We start from the raw sequence: 16,785 nt of genomic DNA on the forward strand, positions 1-16,785 counted from the left end.
GGTTTCATTTTCAGAATTAACTGATCCAGTGATGTCCAGGCTTTGAGTGACCATGTACTTAGGCATTTCTCACCAGAGCAATTGATTTGATGTAGGCTTAGACTACTGAAATCTTGTCTGCATCTCAGGACATTCATTACCTTTCCAAGCATAATTTCAGTTGGTATTTCTTCAGGAGAAAGTTCCACTAAATCATGTGTACTGCCTGTGTCCAGATCTGATATGGTATTTAATTCTCCTTGATCAAGTTGTTCTGGGGAAAAAAACAAACATAAAACATAACCAAATGCTGAATGTGTCAAGCAAAAAAATATCCAACAAAGCGAAAGTACACTGATTTGGGTCAATATTGCAAATCCAAGCATGTACAGCAGTGATGGGAAAATTGGAATATCTGGAAGGAAATTTCTGTTTGGCCATCCAGCTTTAGTCTTGTCTGGAATTCTACCTGAGGCACCTGAGCCTTCCACTGCTGAGTGACAACTTAAAGGTTCAGTGGGATAAAGTCTGTATTGGAGATTGGTACATCAAAAATGCAGACTCAGCAGGAAACCGGATGGGCTTCAAGAGCAATTTCAGTGGGATAAAGGACTGCAGCCAGAAGGACCTGCAAAAACCACCCACAACCTTTTCATGGAACTTTCAGCTTCCTGAAGCTGGAATGATCAATATTGGGAAGAAATGTTAAAGAACATAGATAAGAAAGTCTTTCTTCTACAAGACTGGATTTTATTAAGCACATAGTAAACATTAGGAATGAGATGGAAAATGTCTGAGGAGGTTCATCTTTCTGCTTCCTTGTTCCTAGAATTACAGCCTTTAAAAATAAACCTGTCATGTGGATTGCTATTCTGAGAAGTGGGGATTCAGTTGCTGAGACAAGGATGATGTTAACAATTTTGCAATTTCTGAAGCTGGTTGGGTTCTGTGTTCTTCTGAGACTGAATTGTTGATCACTAATGAGCACTGAGGTTCTCTGCTGCTTTTGATATAATGGTGTCAGGACATTATTTTTAGTCATTTTCTGTGAGGCAGCATACAAAGATACATAACATTACTAGCAGAGTGATGAACTACTTAATTTACTGAGTAACTTTGCCAACTGAATTGCTCAGTTTGTTACAGGAGACTAGAGATGGATAAAGCTTGGCCTGGGGAAGTGCAGGGTCTGGGGAAATGCAGGATCTGTGTTCCAAACCACCACCTCACCTGTGGCACTGCTGCTCTCGAGCTCCTGGGCTGCACAGGGTGTCACCTCCTCAGTGGGCTCAGCACAAATCTGGTCCTCGTTTTGATCCCCAGCTGCCACAGGACTCGAGGTGTTCTCCTCCTCAGGGTCACAGGACTCAACACTGGGATGTTGAGTGATCTGTTAGGAAACACAGAGAAGGATTTTCTCTCATGGCTGTTCCTCTGCCTTGCACCAACTCACCAGCTCCAGTTTTACCCAGCAAAAGTTTTATGCAGCTCAGAGTTGTGTTTTCTTGCAACAGTTCCATATTATAAATGGAGAAATGTGCTGGTCTTTCTACAAGACCTTTATCAAGCAGATTTAATTTTTGCTGGCTGCCCCAAACAGGTCAGTAATGTAACAGCAGCAATGCAGTGTAGTGCCTGTTATTTTACAATTAAGAGAATTAACATTTTTCCAGTGGAAACCCAGGCAGTTCTATGTTGAAACTAAGTGTGCTAAAACCATCCCTCTCTTTATCACACCCCTCACTTTATTGCTAGTTTTGCACCAGTTCACATGTTTCTGGCTTCCAGGAGTTGAGATTTTTAATGACTCTCTCAGAATGTCTTCTTTTAACTATTTTTTCCTAATTGTCATAAATGTGCAGAAAATAGGAATCATGACATAAATTACTAAAGTACTTAAAAAATTAGCATGGTTGGTTTCCCCACTCCTTGCAAAATAATTGTTTTTAATTTCATCTTCTAATATTTGGGTCTAACAGATTATATTGATACCAACCCAAATGTACTAAAGGTTGGACCAATGATCTTCCCAAGTCCTTTTTGACCTGAGCTGCTCTGTAACTCTGTACAACTCCAGCACACTTGGCAAAGCAGAACTTTTCTATCCCTTCAGGGAAGTGCTTTTGAACCCACCACTCTTGCAGGAGCAGCTTTTACTGTTGCTCTGTGGGCACTTGTGTCACCTGCTGACGTCTGAACTTTGAATCTCGTTCCCAAAGCCCCGCTGTTTGTCAGGCTGATGGTCCGTGAAATTGTCTCTCCCACCACAAGGCTGCCAAAGTCAATGAGCTCTTTATCCAGAGCCAGCTGTGAGAAGATAAACCATTAATTACCACTGTCCTACATAGCACTAATGTCAATTAAAGGAGCATCCGCCTCTTATGATAATAATTGTATTATCCACGTGCTTAAAGGGAGTCCCTTACAATGCAGGCCTTGGCTGTACATTTCAGTGGAACAGAAAAAGGACCTGTCTGGGCCATAAACATGACTTCTCCTTCCAGCCCTTCATTTATCTAGAAAACAAAACAGAAAAAAACCCTAAGTAATTTCAGAAGATTTAGCCTATGTAGTCTGATGAAAATTGTCACTCATTCTTTGAGTACCACATTAAAATGTATCTTTACTTATTCTATGTTTCCACTTTAAAACAGTCTTTGTGACAGCCTGGTTAATTTTAGCTAAGCAATATTAAAAATATTTGGAAACCTGCTCTGATTTGGAGGCATTTTTTCAAACATGCCCTCAGAATGTGCCTTTGTACAATTTATCAGAGCTTGAACATGCCCACAGCTGTCCATGTACAACAGCAGCTTCTCTAAAAATGTAGTTTGTTTCCTTGTTAACAGTTAAGAAATTCAGTTAATGATGTTTTTAATCAGACTACTGGACTATACTAGGATTCTCCTCACTGTGCACTTACCATTGGCTTAAATGTTACCACGAATTCACAGGACATGCCAGAAGATATTTTTCCAGGTGGGTCAAAACTATGGAGATAATGAACATAAAACTCCAAATTAAAGTTGTTGAGGGAACACCAAGCTTCTACTCTGGTAACAATGGCAGAAATTTTTAAATTTTCTTCCCCTCACTTGGACTAATTATCGGAAAAGTCAGAATGAGTGACAGATTAATGAAAGGCTACAGAACCCTGCTGCAACTGGGAAACAACAAAGGCTGGTTTGTCATTAAGGTTTTATTCAGAAAGACTTGAAGTGCTTTTAAAAAGCAGGACAGGGACTGCAGCCAAGGAGGTGAAACTGAGGCTCAAAATCAGCAAGAACAGGTTGAGCTGCCCAGTCAGACAATTAGGAAGCAACTTCTCCCATAATCCATTTATATGTTGCTCTGTAACATCTCCCCTGTCCAAACACAAAATGAAGAGGAAAAACCCAAGGAGGGAGCTGCAAGTGATTAGAGAATGTGCTGCTTGCTGCCAGCTGTATCAAAATTATCTTCAATAGAATCTGCCACTCATTTCATGGTCTGTGTGAGGCAAGGAAAATGCCCATCAGGAGACATCTCACAGCTGCACTGTAAATGAAATTATTGAGGCACTCCTGGAGCTCTGCTCTGCCTGGCAGAGGAGCCAGAGGAGATAAGGAAGTGTTGTCAGCCATGGGAGCCCCTAAGCCAAGTGAGACACAGAAAACACTTGCCCTTCCGAGTTTTAGCAAAACAAAATTAAAATCAAGCCAAAACAAGATGAAATATTAAAAAAATGGGAACACTCTTCAGAATTCAGGATCTTAAAATGTGGATAGGGAATAAGCAGCTGTATCCTGACCTTCTGAACAGATCCCTGGCAGTTTCTCCTGAGAAAGAGTTGAGGAATGGTTCTTTATTTAAAATATTACCTTGATAAAATAGTTCTGATTTCGAGCACAAACCGCCAAACACACAAACCCACACAGGACCACTCTGCTAAGAAGAGGCTCTGATTGCATGGGGTGTAATAATGCTCATTTTAACCACTAGAATAAAGCTTTTTATCAGCAAATGTAGTGCCTGTCACTGACAACAGCTCTCAAGTGCTATATCTGTAAATGTCTGTAAATACCTGTGCACTGATTTCGAGGCCAGTGACACCATGACAGTGTAGACATCCTGGAGAATAAAATCTTAGATTATTTTTGCTAGCTATCCAGCTGGCAAATGTATGGGTCACCCATTTATTTTTAATAAGTTAATTAATTCATCAGACATTGAAAAAGCATTCACAACACTTGATGTTTCATTTGTATTTGAAGACTACTTGGAAAGGCAATTATAGCAAGGAAAGACTTAGGCCTTTCAAAAAGCATTGTTTAATTTTTGGTCATAAACCAGAGGTGCTGATTTACCACATGCAATTGTCCAACATACTAAATGAGAGGGGAAAAAAAATCAATCTTTGAGAGCAGGAAACCCTCATTTTGTCGGATTAGTAGCTTCAGGCTTTGTCACAGAAATTAAACACGTGTAAGTGGGTCAAAATTAAATCCACACACGTGATTTCAAACAACCCACGAGCCACACAGTGAGGTTGAAGAGCTGAAGAGCTCTGCTGTGTCCTGGTCAATTATCCTTCTCCTTCAGCCTGGAAATGAAGTGCTCCACACCTTTCCCAACCCACCCACAGCAGCTGGATTCAGACTTTTCTGCTCTCCAGGGATGTTGTTCAGTCGAGAACTCCAGTTCACATTCCAGGGGAGTCTTGTAGGGACAAAGTGGGCAAGGAATGGCTTCACCTTGGCCATCCTGTCCTTATCAGACGAGCCAGCAATTCCACGTGCAGTTTATCCCTTTACATTTATAAATTTAGCATTTTAGCTGCAGTGGGCAGTGAGCTGGGAAAGGAGCTCTGGAGCAGGAAATCACTCCTGGTGGTGAAACAACTTATTTATTTACTGGGGTGGCATTAAACTGTCCCACAAATGGCTTGTCCAGGTCAGCCATAGGGGTTGAAACCTGAACTTTCTCTGTAAGCCACAGGAATTCACTTCTGTCTCTCCTATTTTTCCATAAGCCTCACTTACATATTGGAGCTGTAGCATTTTTTCACTTCTAGGCTGGACTAAAATAACTTTTTTGCTGCTACCACAGAATTCTGAGTAAATATATTCTTTTCCTGGCTTCAGTTTTTAGATAAGGGCAAGTTGTGAAAAGTAGTATTTTGTATTTTTAAAGGCTCAGACCAGCTCCAGAGAAAGCTGGTGTCTGAATTCTTAAAAAGAAACATTTTGTGGATACCTCCTTTTTTGTGGATACCTCCTTTCGTTTATTTATAAAGAGTGAGATAAAATTATCAATATAATTAAACTGAGATTAATTTGCAATCTCTCAATTAGACACACTGTTTCATTACATAACCTGTCAGCAGGATTACAGGAGTAGATTGATGGGACAGACCACAGGATTGTAATCTAAGTGCTCACTGCTCTGAGATTGATTTCCTTCATTCCATCAGCTTTCTTCCCTTCCTTTTCTGTCCAATTAAACTGTGTTTATCTCAACCCACAAGTTTTATTTTATTCCCTCCAGTTCTCTGCCCCATCCCACTGAGGGGGATTGAGGAGCTGCTCTGTGGAGTTTTTCTGCCTGCAGGGTTAACCCATGACAAGCAGGAGTTTCAACTGCTGCAGAATTGGGTTCCAGCTCTTGTTGTGGTGAAAAGGTAAAACAATTCTAGAATTATTTCACTTACTGAACACTGATGAAGTCCTTGAGCCATTCACTGATTCCCACCAGCCTGCAGTAATTAACACTGTAGGATGCATTTGTCAAAATTATCTTCTTTTTGTAGAGTTGCCCAACATCAAAATCCTTGGAAAGCCAAACACACCAGGTGAAGGTCAGAGACATTCATGGTCTAATAGAGTTATTAACAGTTTTGTTAATTATCTGAAGTCTTATCTGCATGGGAATCACCACTTCTTTTAGGACATTATTTTACAATAATGAAAATATGTAATTTATGTAAATATGTCAATATGTAATAATGTATTTATAAGCAATATACAAGTACCAGTCATGCTGCCCTTTACAAAACACAGAACAGAGCCCAACAAGAGATTTCATCCTCTGCTCACCTTTCTGACAGTATTTAAACTCTTCTAGGTAAAGGAAGTCTTTTATAATTTTGATAGTAAAACTAACTTTATATAATCTATCACTTAATTGAGAGTTTACCAGAGAAAAAGGCAAGAGCTGCTTCAAATTTCACTACAGACCTATTAAAGGCTGCAAGTGAATTTTGATCAAGGCTTTGGGATATACCTATAGCAGATACATCTCTCCAATTCCATCCAGAAAGGCCACTGACCTTGAAATGAATGCAGCTGGGTTTGCTGTGGAAAGCACAGCTCTTAGTTTCCCGACCAGGCACTGTTTGCTTGTGAAAAATACCAGCTTGGAGTTCCTCCATTCTTTTCTCAGCCATTTCTTTCCTCATTGCCCTTATAGCCAGCTGTGTTGGATCTTCTTCTTTGGGTACCTAATAAGGAACATTCAGAAAAGCCACCAAAGCTGTGTGTGATCACAGAATCTGTAGCTCCAGTGGAAAAGCCTGGAAAAGGAATCTTCCAGCACCTGCCCGGCCTTTGTCTGGCTCTCTCCCGGTCAAATTCACCCTCTCAGCCTCAACATGAAGAGTTTAATGGATTCTCAGCTGTCTGTGCTGTAGTTTTGCATCACTATGACATCATGTTTTTCATGGCAGGATTAGCTTTTCTGCAATCTAAGGGTTTTTTTCCCCTCAACTTATTAAACATTGAGAAAAAAAAATCAGCTGACTTCACTGGAATGTTTCAGTCATGGTCCAGTGCTTCTCCTTGTAAGTAAAGGAATATGTAGTGACATGATTTCTTTTTGATTGATTCTGAAGTTTTTTTAAATTCAAACAATTAAACATAATGTGATTTATGTCTTCACAGAGCTCTGAACTAAACCTGAAGTATTGTTTTCTCTTTGAGAGAACAAACTCCTCCAGAAGAATGTCAAACAGCAATGAGTGATGATATTCTCACATCTGAATTTCTGCATCTATGTAATAACATAAAGGCTGCATTTTAACTGCAAAATACACTATTACTGGTTTCAAGCAAGATTCTTTCCTTTTTCTAACAAGAGATATCACAACATCTACCTGCAAGTCATATTTCCGATTCCAAAGTCCTGGGAACTCTGGTACTAGGAGGGTCTTGTCCCTGTCTGTCTCCTCATCACCACTTTCCCAGAGCACATCTCGGGGTATATTCTCAGAACTCTCTCTTTGAGGAGCAATTTTCTCACCAGCCAAGGAACAAACTGATGGAGGGCGTTGAGACTTTGGGGAGAGAACACAAGTTTTGAAGATACAGTTAGAAACTACTAGAGAATGGTTACTTCAACAGTTATCAGTTTCTGAGGACACCTTTTAATTCAAAAAAGGCAGGTTTTAAAGCTCAGAGGCCAAAGATAACAACTTGGGTTGAATCCTCTCTCAAAACATTAAAAGTTACTGTATTTTCTTCAAGAAAAAGGAAACTAACAGACATTGAGAGATCTGATGGGGAAATTAATCTCCACTCACTGGTGAAGAATTTAATGACCTGCACCTTTAATAAAACAAAACAAAACAATCTAAAGACAGTTAATTCTTAGGCCTTTGATTACCTGTGATATTTCTCCATCTGCATGTTTGCAGGTCTCCTCACTATATTGCCAGGCTTCCCTTCTCTGCAGTAAAGGACCCTCAAGTTTACCACGAGCCTTAATTGCCTTAGTAGGGGATTGACTTTTTTTCTGCTTGCGAACAGAAGCTTTTTCTTGCAAAATTCGAGACACAATCTCCATTTTTCTTGATTTCTGCAGTTCTCTAAAAGCTCTGTAATCCAAAGTCGTAAGAAATATTAACCCAACCATGATTGTTTACCTATAATATTAACTACAACCCAGTTCCCTTGGAGCCTTTAGGCTAAATAGCAAGTCTTTAAGTTGGGTTCAGTGGTAATTTGTGCCAAGACACCAAGTGATTCAGAGGCTGTTTATACATTTTTGCAGACTAAATATACTCAGTTACAGTGTTTTAGAAGGCTGATACAGACTTTCACAGTGTTCAGGAGAGCTGAAGGATAGTTACTTCAGGTTTCCAGTTTAGGGTCACTGATCATGAACACCCACAGAGCTCTGGTGCTCTGAGCAGCCCTAGGCCAGCCGTTCAGGGCACCAAGAACAGGCTGTACAAGTGTCACAGGCTGTACAAGTGTCACACCCTGAGGGGGACAGGGACTTCACTCCCTCCAGGCACCAGCAGAGATCTTCTGCCTTCAGGATCTGAGCTCCAACACATTCCTGCATGAGCAGCAGGGAGCAGGGAGAGTTTGATGTGGATATGATACTTACTTTTTCTTTTTTTCATGCTCTTGCTGTCGTTTATGGAGGAAAATTTCCCTGATAACATTGCCTCCTTCTGCTAGGATGGCTTCCCTCATTTTCATCTCCTCCTTCTTTTCCTCCAAGGCCTTTGCTTTGTTCAAAATCTGGAGAGTTTGGAGCCTTTCCTATGAATGCCACACAAATCAGTTACATATCTGATTCACATATTAAAGAACATAAAAGAGAGAATTCAATGTTGGTCTCCTTATCCAAGCACACATTTGTGGTGGATGTCTCTGAAGCAGAAGGTATTGTTTTTAATATTCTCTGTAATCTTGGGGTGCTGAGATGCAGAAAGCTATGACTAGGTCCAGGCTACTTCTCTACCCTTTCAGCCTGCCCTGGAATGCTGCTCAATGAAAGAATGTGAAAATATAACAGTTCTAAACAAATCAGGATTAAATTAAGATCATTCCCTCAGATTCTACAGAGCATAAATAGAATAGCAAAGCAGCATAGCTCAGAAATTCCTAATTTATACTATTTAAATCCTTAATGTTTTCCTTCCATATGTTTTCTCCGTGTGGAATATTTCTACATTGGTATCCAAATAACTGGAAATCCTTCTGGCTGAACCTCCAGAGAACTTATTTTAGTATGCATTATTTCCCAGAGAGTCCCCCTCCCAGAACAACTAGACTGTTGACAGAACAAACTGCATCAGCAGAAGTGTCAAAAGCTGCCCACACAGATCTCACACCATCCCTCCCCAGTTAAACTGTCCTCAGTTTCAAGGGGTTTGGTCAGTGACCTGATCAAAAAATCATCCCACAGCTCTGCAAGGAAAACTGGAATGACTTGCATCAGAACTCAGCAGTCTCACAAGTCAGTGACTTCATTCCCATCCCAGCCCAGCAGCAGTACCCTGTTGGAAGTGATGCTGGTTTTCAGGGAAAGCACAGCTTGTATCCTTCTCTCCATATGCTCCTGAGCTTTCACTTCTTCCTTTGCATTTTTTTCACGGATTCTGTAAGCAAAGTAAAATCTTTCAGGCTCTCATCCTGGAAAGCTCTTGGTATCAGAATGTTTAAGCTGACAAGGAGTGATTGCCAAAGTCCCCAAGCACTGGTGCTGCAAACCCCTGGTTGGTGGGGCACTGGCTGTGGGCACAGGGGAACAGTTGGTGGCTCTTGCAAACACAGCACCACTCGAGCTCCAAGTGCCAACAGGTTTTCAAATATTTTGCTCAACAACTTTAATTTTTAAAAATTTTGGATATGAGGAATGTGTTTCATGTTATGACATATGACTGGCTGCTAAAATAAAGTAAGAATTCAGGTGTTGCTCATATAGCCAATATCTAAACATTATGTAGCAAATTTTTCAAGCCAAGCACATGTACCCACACTAAAAATAAACCCTAAAAACTCTGCAAGTTGGAAATATGTGGGCTGGAATCAAACCTGAGAATATTCCAGCTAATATAATGGGAAACTAGGAAAAAAATTGAGATTGGTATGTTTGATACATCTGTCATGAAAAATTGTTTTTGTTTTACTTAATTATGATCAGTTTGCACATACCATCTAATAAAAATAAACCAGCACAGAAACAGCACAATTATTTCCATCATTTCACAATTAACTCCTAATATTTATACATTAGGATATATTTGTATATCTGTAAAAATACGTAACAAATGTTCAGTTTCTTCAGTAGCAAAATAATTTAAAACCAGAGTAATAACATAAACATAAACCTATGAAAGAACATTTAATTTAAAATCAACCAGAGCAGGAGCACAAAGAAAGAGCCCATCAACCCACTGAGCTGACAGCAAAAGGCTTTTTTACCACATTTCTGAGGACACAGAATGGCACAGGGCAGGTTTCAAACCAGGATTTTGACACACACACATATAAAATGCTCCAAATCAGTATTAATGCCTCCAAGTGGTCAGAGTCCTCATGACAAAGGCCATCCCTTCAGCTCCAGGGAATTTGGAGACCATGCTAGGACAGTGAGTGGATTTTCTTCTTTCCATGTCCTTTTGTGCCTGTAAGATCTCAATGTTTCACTGCACCTGGCTTAAGATTTCCAGACGCAACAGAAGACATACCTTGCAGAAAAATAATTTTTGAAAGACTAGAGGATAAGGCATTGCCCAGCAGAGAATGTACAACTGGAAGGGAGTAAAGCCCCACCTTGCCATGCTTTGCCTCAGGAAGCTGACTGCTTTCTCATGGTTCTTTTTGGCATCCTCCAGGATTTTTTTATTCCTTTCTTCACGTTCTTTCCGGGTTTCCTCCTCCTTTCTACAAAACACAAACAAACCAACAGTTGCAGCAGGACTGAGAAAACTAGATTCCAACACAATGACACCTAAGGGTAGGGTTGGGGAGTTTATTAATGTGCTGAAATGAGGACATTAGTCTGCCCCCCATCCCCCATTTTACAGACTTATTGATAAACTTTGCAAAAGTTTATCAAAGTTTTTTGACACACTGGTATCTGCTTTTGCTCTTGGACATCTCAGTGCACTTGACCAGAAGTCCAGAAGGTCCTAAAGGCCAACAGCACTGCAGACACATGCAGTTAGTCTGACCCAATAAACCCCATTTCCTATAACAAAAAATCCTGCATTCATAGTTTTTTTCATTAACAAGTTTATTCTCATAGATCAAAAATCTTTACCTGCATAACTGCAAGGCCATGGCTAATTCTTATTTTAATTCCATTCCCTCATCAAATATTCCTGAGATACACCCAGCTAAGACACACAGTAGCACCAGTATTTGGACTAGCTAATCTCAGCACCTGCAGTAGTGAATTGGCTTAAAATGAACCAGGAAAGGCAGCAGGCTCTGCCTTAGAGGCTCTTACTTCTCTCGAGTCCGACGCCTTCTTTCTGCTTGCAGGGCTGCTTTTTTTTCCTTCCTAATCCTCACTTCTCTTTCCTCCTGGTATTGCATCTGTAGCTCCTCCTCATCTTTTCGAAATTGTTCATGGAGGTTTTCACATTTTTTCTTCTCAGTTTCTACCTGCCACATCTCAACCCTTTAAAACAAAGTGTGAGTTGTTTTGACTGGAATACTGATATTCTTTCACTTTAAGATGATAGATTGAGTAGGGAAGGCTGTATGGGGAAAATAAACATGTAACCATGTTTTCTTTTATTATTTTAGAACATATTTTGAATCAAACCCTTTTACTGACACAGATGTTCCAGAGTAAGGCTCATACGGAATAGCATATCCCTTTTAAAGACATCAAGAATATTGCTCAAAAAAAAAGGTAAAAAATAAACCCCAAGGTTCTGTTTCTCCCATTCACACAGAAAAAATATGAAAAACAATAAAAAGTATAAAAATAGCTTTTTCTCCAACAGTAAATAACTTCAGGGACAGGCCATAGCTTTTATTCTTCGGTGCTTTGCTGAAGGAACCAGCTATGGTAGGGATGAGTACATTAATCTGTTCTGTGTATTGCTAATCACACAATAAACAAGTCAAGCATTTTCAAGCTATTACACAACACTGCAGCAGAACACACTGTATCCTGGCTAACCACTTGGCTAATCACAGCTAGAAGCTCGTGCCTGTGTTCCTCCTTTGATGTACCTGAGGTACCAAAACACAAACACACTCACCTGTTGCCTTCTGCAAAACACAGTTTTACTCCGTCTAACAGAAAAAGGTAATTTATTATGTGTGAACAATCAATTACAAGCAGCAATATTAGCTTGGCATAAAAATACACATTACTGCTACAATGTCTCCATCATGCTCATTTTCTATCCTTTCCTTTATGCCCTCTAAAAACACTAAGAGGCATAAATTACAAGTATTTATGCCCATCCACAGACAGATTTACTTTAGTCTAGCTTATTTTCCATTTCAAATGAGACCTGTTTAGATCCACAATTTATGCACCTCTCACAATAAAATCAAAACTTTATTTACATATGCAAAACTAACTTGGGGACTGTGCCACAGCACCCAGTTTTGTAAGGAATGAATGATGCAGGCTAGAAGTTGCTCTCAAATAACATCGTTCGGTATTTACAAGCAATTTCTGTATTGATTAACTTTTGAATCCATCCAACAGCATATGAAGAACGCAATAAAGATTGATTTTGTTCACACCTTTTCCATTCCCTCACTTACAAGTTTTGTTTTAGTGTCAAAGCAATTCTCAGCTCCAGCTCCTTCTCCCTCTCCAGTTCAGTGCACAATCGGTTGCTCACGGCCTGCAGGCGGGACACGGCTGCGCTGGAAATGTTAGAAAGAAACAATCAGAAAGAAATTTGAACACTACCCACCTTGCAAGGTCAGCAAGAATAAAGCATGGCTCTGAGGCTGAGATTTATTCATTAGGATCCCAGAAATTTATGCAGCCTCTTGTTTAACCTTCTAAGTGTCCATTCTTGAGGCAGAGCTTTCTTTAAACTTTTACGCACTGGTTGATATGAACAGATGAGAATTTTAAAAATGCTGACCAGTAGCTAAATGCAACTATTCATTTCTCAAACTGATAAAAGTAGTAATATTCATGAAGATAAGCGTAGGTGAACCTAGAGAACCTAGGTTGATTTTGCTTTTAAAATGGTACTACGATATTCCATACACTTTGCCTACAATTGCAGTATTCCCACACAGTTATTTTCCTTCTCTCCCCAGGAAAACTAGCAGACAGTGTACTACAGGATCCACAGACAGGGGCCTGACTATACTCAACATAAATTCCCATCCTCTGAACGAAAATAGGATCTTCAACCTGCAGTTATTCCTCTAAATTCAGCATTTCTGTACTGGCACTGGTATTGCTAATGGCAGCCAGGATTTGTATTACTGCTAAAACACAACGCCTTTGAACTTCATAAGCCAGAAATCTATCAAGTCTTCTCATTCCACTAGTCACTTGCAAAGTGTAAGAGATTGGGAGAATTGCTATTTTTTACCTATCCAGACCTCTCAATGTGACCCATCATAAGGATAAACATTACACTGCCTTTCTCTCTTTGCTGGGTTTTGTTCCTGTCTCTGAGATCCCACTTGCACCACCTCAGGAGGCTCATTTGCATCAACTCATCAGTTTTGTTCAAGCAGCTCTCCCATTCTGGCAGCTAACCTGCCTTCCTTTCTCTCATTCATCGCTGCTCTAACCTGGAGATTAACACAGGTTAGAAATGCAGCTGCGAAGTTTGTTCACAAGCCTCTGGCTCCTGGTACACAAGCCACCCACTGCTTTCTATTTAAACCAAATGTGAAGAGTACAGTAAATTGCCTCCCACTTGATAGCACAAGTGTTTCAGAGCAGCTCCTGTATGCAGAGCTACTCCTGAAAGGCATCCCTGCATTCCAGAACAACACAAGAAAGAAATGGCGCATGTATGTGTATATATATAAATATATATGTACATATTTATAAATCCTAACTAAGTAATCACCAGAAGCAAAGCCATGACCTCCAGCAGTGCCACAGCACCTTGATTCACCAGACTGAATAGAAGACTGAGACCCTGACAGACATAACTGACAGCAGTGGGCTAGGCTGATTCAATACCTGTTGTTATATTTTAAAATATATCCCTCTTTTCCTACTCGTTCCCAGTTTCCACCTCTTTCTGCTCTGATCTCATTAATTACACACAGATGAACATAGTGGATGCCTGTAATCTGTGGTATCCAGAAATACTCTCTACCTACACATTGCCAGCCTCCTCCTCTCTCTCTATTTCCATGTCTACATGATCCAGCTGCTTTGCCAGCATCTTGCTCCGCAGTCGACAGGCACTCAGCGTGTCACTGCAAGAAACAAACACATCATTTAGATTTTGTAGGCTCCTTTCTCTCCCCGATGAAACTCTTCTTTTTGGGGACAAGATTCAAAGCCAGGATTCCTGTCAGATATAGTTTATCATTCTATAAACTAACATTTATGACTGATATAGTATCTCAGTATTTGTTGGTGATCTGTGCTGATGGGTTATGTTTTCTCAAACACTAACCTGGTTTTTTGGACCACCAGTTCCTTTTCCCTGATTATGTCACCAAGCACTTGGATGTTCCTCTGTGAGGCTGATATGCGAACTCTGTCTGCAGACTTCAGAGGCTGAGTGTTACTAATGTTGCCCAAATCGTGTTCTGAGCTTTGCCTTTGAATTGGAACATGCAATCAACAAAGAAACATAATGAGAAATTGGAGTTATGTGAAGTTTGTATGACGTCCTTACATCCTTGCTTTCTGTTGTATTCTAGCAGAATTGTTACAAATAAACCCATTATAAATAAGGAAAAACATGAACACAAACTGCTCAAGAAGTTGGTATGCATGCACTTAAACCAGGATTTTCATGATTATTCATTCGGATATCTAATGTTGAACATTTATACTCTCATTTAATGCATTTATTATATGTCTCTGTTTCCAAATGCCTGTGACTCCTCTTGATCCCACCTTGGGTTTGGAATTTTAGTGTTCCTGAACAATAGTTTACAATTTTACAAGGAACATTTTAAACTAGTTTAAGACATGTCATATGCAGCTGGTCTCTCAGCACCACAAAGGAAATTTCTCTTTTAACTGAAACAAGGTATTTACGTGCTAGAAGCAGACTGGTCTCCAGAATCTTCAGAAGTGTCCTTGTTTTCCCTCTTGCCATCACTAGCCAACTCTTCTTCCAGCTCATATTCTAGCAGATATTGAAACAGCAGCTTAATAAAGAGACTTTGAATTTTAAAATGCAAAGCTTTCTATACTTGCTGTCAAGTCACACCGTGGAGAATCAAAGATGACATTTTATAGCATTACTGCAGCCTACATTATAAAATTCATATGGCAAAACACACAGGACTATTGTACACCTGCAAATGAAGAGGAGAATGTTTTCTGCCTTTGTGTGGAAGTGTCACCAAGAATCCCATTTTTGAGGGAAAATCCCAGACAAGAACAGGGAGGGGACAAGGTTCTGGCCAAAAATCTAACATGTTTATCTCACATTAAGCTTACATTAACGGCAGTTTTTTGTGTGTTACCAAAACAATGCATTTTCACCTTCCCAGTATTTTTGCATGTCAGGGAGCTCACCAGCTGCATCTTCTTCCTCTTCCTCTTCTTCGCTTTCTTTTTCTTCCTCCTCTTCCTCACTTTCTTTTTCTTCCTCCTCTTCTCTTTCTTCCTCTTCTTTGCTTTCTTCTTCTTCTTCTTCTTCTTCTTTGCTTTCTTCTTCTTCCTCTTCTCTTTCTTTTTCTTCCTCTTCTTCTCTTTCTTCTTCCTCTTCTTCTCTTTGTTCTTCCTCTTCTTCTCTTTCTTCTTCCTCTTCCAGAAACATCAGTGGAGACATTTGCGGTTCTCCCTCACTATAACTGCTCTCATGATCTTCCATGCTGACAGTTCTCTCCAAAGGCCCAGGCTGATAAAAAGAAGAACATGTTCTGCACATCAAGTCTCCAACAACTTGCAATAGTGGTGACAATCTCTGAAGTTGAATTCACAGCATTCAGTACACACTTAATGCATGTGAAATAACTGGATACAACCACACACTTCTGTGCTAGTTACACATTTTGAGTATCAACTAGAACAAATATCTTAGCAAAAATCAAGGCTTATGCCGTTTTTTCTAACAGTGAGCTCAGTAATAAGACAAACCTGAATGTATTATATCCACTAAGACCATGACTTTACCCCAAATCATTTGGGCACAACTCCAAGAAACACTGTTTACTCTTGAGTCTTGGGCAGTTCTCCAATGTAAACTGTTCCCAAACGTTGTCACAATTTATTAGAATTCAGTAAATTCTGCCCATCATCTAGAATGAGTTATTACCACATGGTTGAGCATTTCACATCTTACTCACAGAGCGACTTGGACATATGATTAATTTCAACGAAGGTGGCTCAGCTTTGAGTGCATTTATGTCAATCCTTATGCAGAACTCAAAAACATAAACTAGAAGAGCATCTATTTTCTCCAGTTAAGGAGCAAAGCAAGCACAGCCCAGGATTTGAAGTATGGAGGAAGAAGTAAACGATAAAACCACCTTAAAGCCAAGCAGGGTTCCCACGCTGGGCTCCGGCTGATTTAGGGATGTCGGTGGCACTAAGGAGTGGCACAAACATCAAACGAGCTGCCAACGCAGCAGTGGCCCCAGCGCTCTTAGCGTTGTGAGGTTGTGTGGCTCCAACTGCCAAACAACAAAGTTTGGGGTAAATCAGCCGAGATGCAGAGCAGAGCAGAAGGCCCGAGCCTCCCTCAGGGCACCCGGGGGGATGCTGGGCTCTCCTGGCGCTGTCCCCTCACGGCTCACCGCGCTTAGCCCCTCACGGCCCGGCCGCCTCTCCGCCCCGCCGCGCTGCCACGGCAACGGCAACAACCACCGCGCGCGGGGGCGCCGCGCACCGCCGGCCGCCAATCGCCCCCGAACCACCGCGGGCGCGGGGCGGCGCTGCCGGCGCGGCTGC

The 16,785-nt window shown here is 40.6% G+C and overlaps 1 protein-coding gene across 6 annotated transcripts in view; it reads right to left on the bottom strand.

Annotated features, from left to right (window-relative positions):
* The window catches only part of CFAP74 (cilia and flagella associated protein 74), a 65,245-nt gene that overhangs the window by 19,349 nt on the left and 29,111 nt on the right, over positions 1–16,785 (bottom strand). Inside the window, exons 1-20 of one of the 6 annotated variants that reach the window (XM_085080003.1) lie at positions 16,632–16,740; positions 16,365–16,508; positions 15,376–15,733; positions 14,923–15,013; positions 14,330–14,476; positions 14,028–14,126; positions 12,486–12,590; positions 11,203–11,376; positions 10,524–10,634; positions 9,244–9,346; positions 8,347–8,504; positions 7,618–7,828; positions 7,109–7,288; positions 6,287–6,457; positions 5,669–5,787; positions 2,903–2,969; positions 2,406–2,495; positions 2,113–2,286; positions 1,210–1,369; positions 141–253 (exon numbers count right to left, since the gene is read on the bottom strand). In XM_085080003.1, coding sequence (XP_084936129.1) covers positions 141–253; positions 1,210–1,369; positions 2,113–2,286; positions 2,406–2,495; positions 2,903–2,969; positions 5,669–5,787; positions 6,287–6,457; positions 7,109–7,288; positions 7,618–7,828; positions 8,347–8,504; positions 9,244–9,346; positions 10,524–10,634; positions 11,203–11,376; positions 12,486–12,590; positions 14,028–14,126; positions 14,330–14,476; positions 14,923–15,013; positions 15,376–15,706 — 2,604 coding nt within the window. In that variant the 5' untranslated portion in view covers positions 15,707–15,733; positions 16,365–16,508; positions 16,632–16,740. The other 5 variants (XR_014856140.1, XM_085080002.1, XM_085080005.1 and 2 more) reach the window with 5 other exon arrangements.

This window comes from Lichenostomus cassidix, chromosome 21 (genome assembly GCF_008360975.1).
Source record: "Lichenostomus cassidix isolate B80296 chromosome 21, HeHo_3.0, whole genome shotgun sequence".
NCBI lineage: Eukaryota > Metazoa > Chordata > Aves > Passeriformes > Meliphagidae > Lichenostomus > Lichenostomus cassidix.